The sequence below is a fragment of the Egretta garzetta genome, unplaced genomic scaffold (genome assembly GCF_000687185.1).
Source record: "Egretta garzetta isolate BGI_Z169 unplaced genomic scaffold, ASM68718v1 scaffold1214, whole genome shotgun sequence".
Classification (NCBI taxonomy): Eukaryota; Metazoa; Chordata; class Aves; order Pelecaniformes; family Ardeidae; genus Egretta; species Egretta garzetta.
Window position 1 is genome coordinate 26,161 of NW_009259540.1, and position 901 is coordinate 27,061.

The window sequence follows — 901 nt, forward strand, 5'->3', positions numbered from 1 at the left end:
CTCCGCTGCCGGCGCCTGGTGCTCATCTGCCCGTGGGAAGAACAGGCTGAGCTTACGGCAGAGATTCGGCTGCGGTGAGGACATCTCTTTGCCTTTTTTGGGGCCTGGCATTGGTGTGATGCTCCTGGCTGCATCCTCGAGCCTCTGCTTGCCAGTTCCTGCCGGGGCCAGCTGGCCCCTTGCGCCTGGTCCTTGGTCTGTGCCAAACTGGCTGCCCTCGAACCCTCCCTGGACCCTGCAATGCCATCCCTCAACGCAGCGGCCGGAGCTATCAGAGCCTCCTCGGGTCAGAAGCCACCGGAGGAGCACCCCTGTCCCTGCCCCAGGACCACCTCCTGTGTGGGGGACGCAGCTCGGGACGGAGGGGACCCTCGCACCGTGCCTTGCCCTTCAGCGGGCTGCCTGTGCCTCTCCCTCCGCCCCGCGGGTGCGGTTGGTGGGACCAGCCGAGCAGCCTCCTGGGGCCCTTGTGGACACAGAATAAACCACTGGCTTCTGCAGTGTTCCTGCATTCCCATCCCTGGGGGGCCCCGGGAGCTGGGAGGGGAGAGGTGGGTGCCTGGGGAGGAGATCCCGGTGCTGGCCGAGCCCAGCCGTGCTGTCTGGGGGCCGCGTCGCCCCCTGAGGGCCTTGGCCCCCAGTTCCTTGTGCCTTTCCCAGAGCCTCCTCCAGGCCCCATGCCTCGGGCCATGTGAGCCCTGTGGTTTCCCCTCCCGGCTCCTGGTGGGGAAGGCTCGTGGCCAGCCCAGAAGCTTCCTTCCTCCCCAGTAGTCATGCTCACACTGGAGCACAGGACCGGCTGGACCTCTGCTCCAGCCCCGCTTCACGTGGGGACGTGTCCTGGATGAACTGGCTTCATCCCCACCAGCCCCCATCCCCACCGTCCCCTCCCCCTCATGGA

General features: G+C 67.3%; 1 protein-coding gene across 1 annotated transcript in view; it reads left to right on the forward strand.

The window, feature by feature from the left end:
* The window catches only part of LOC104125247 (cytochrome b ascorbate-dependent protein 3), a 2,117-nt gene extending 1,422 nt beyond the window's left edge, over positions 1-695 (forward strand). Inside the window, exon 3 of the mRNA XM_035893229.1 lies at positions 661-695. Coding sequence (XP_035749122.1) covers positions 661-695 — 35 coding nt within the window. The remainder of the gene's footprint in view (positions 1-660) is intronic.
* The last annotated feature ends 206 nt before the right edge of the window (positions 696-901 follow it).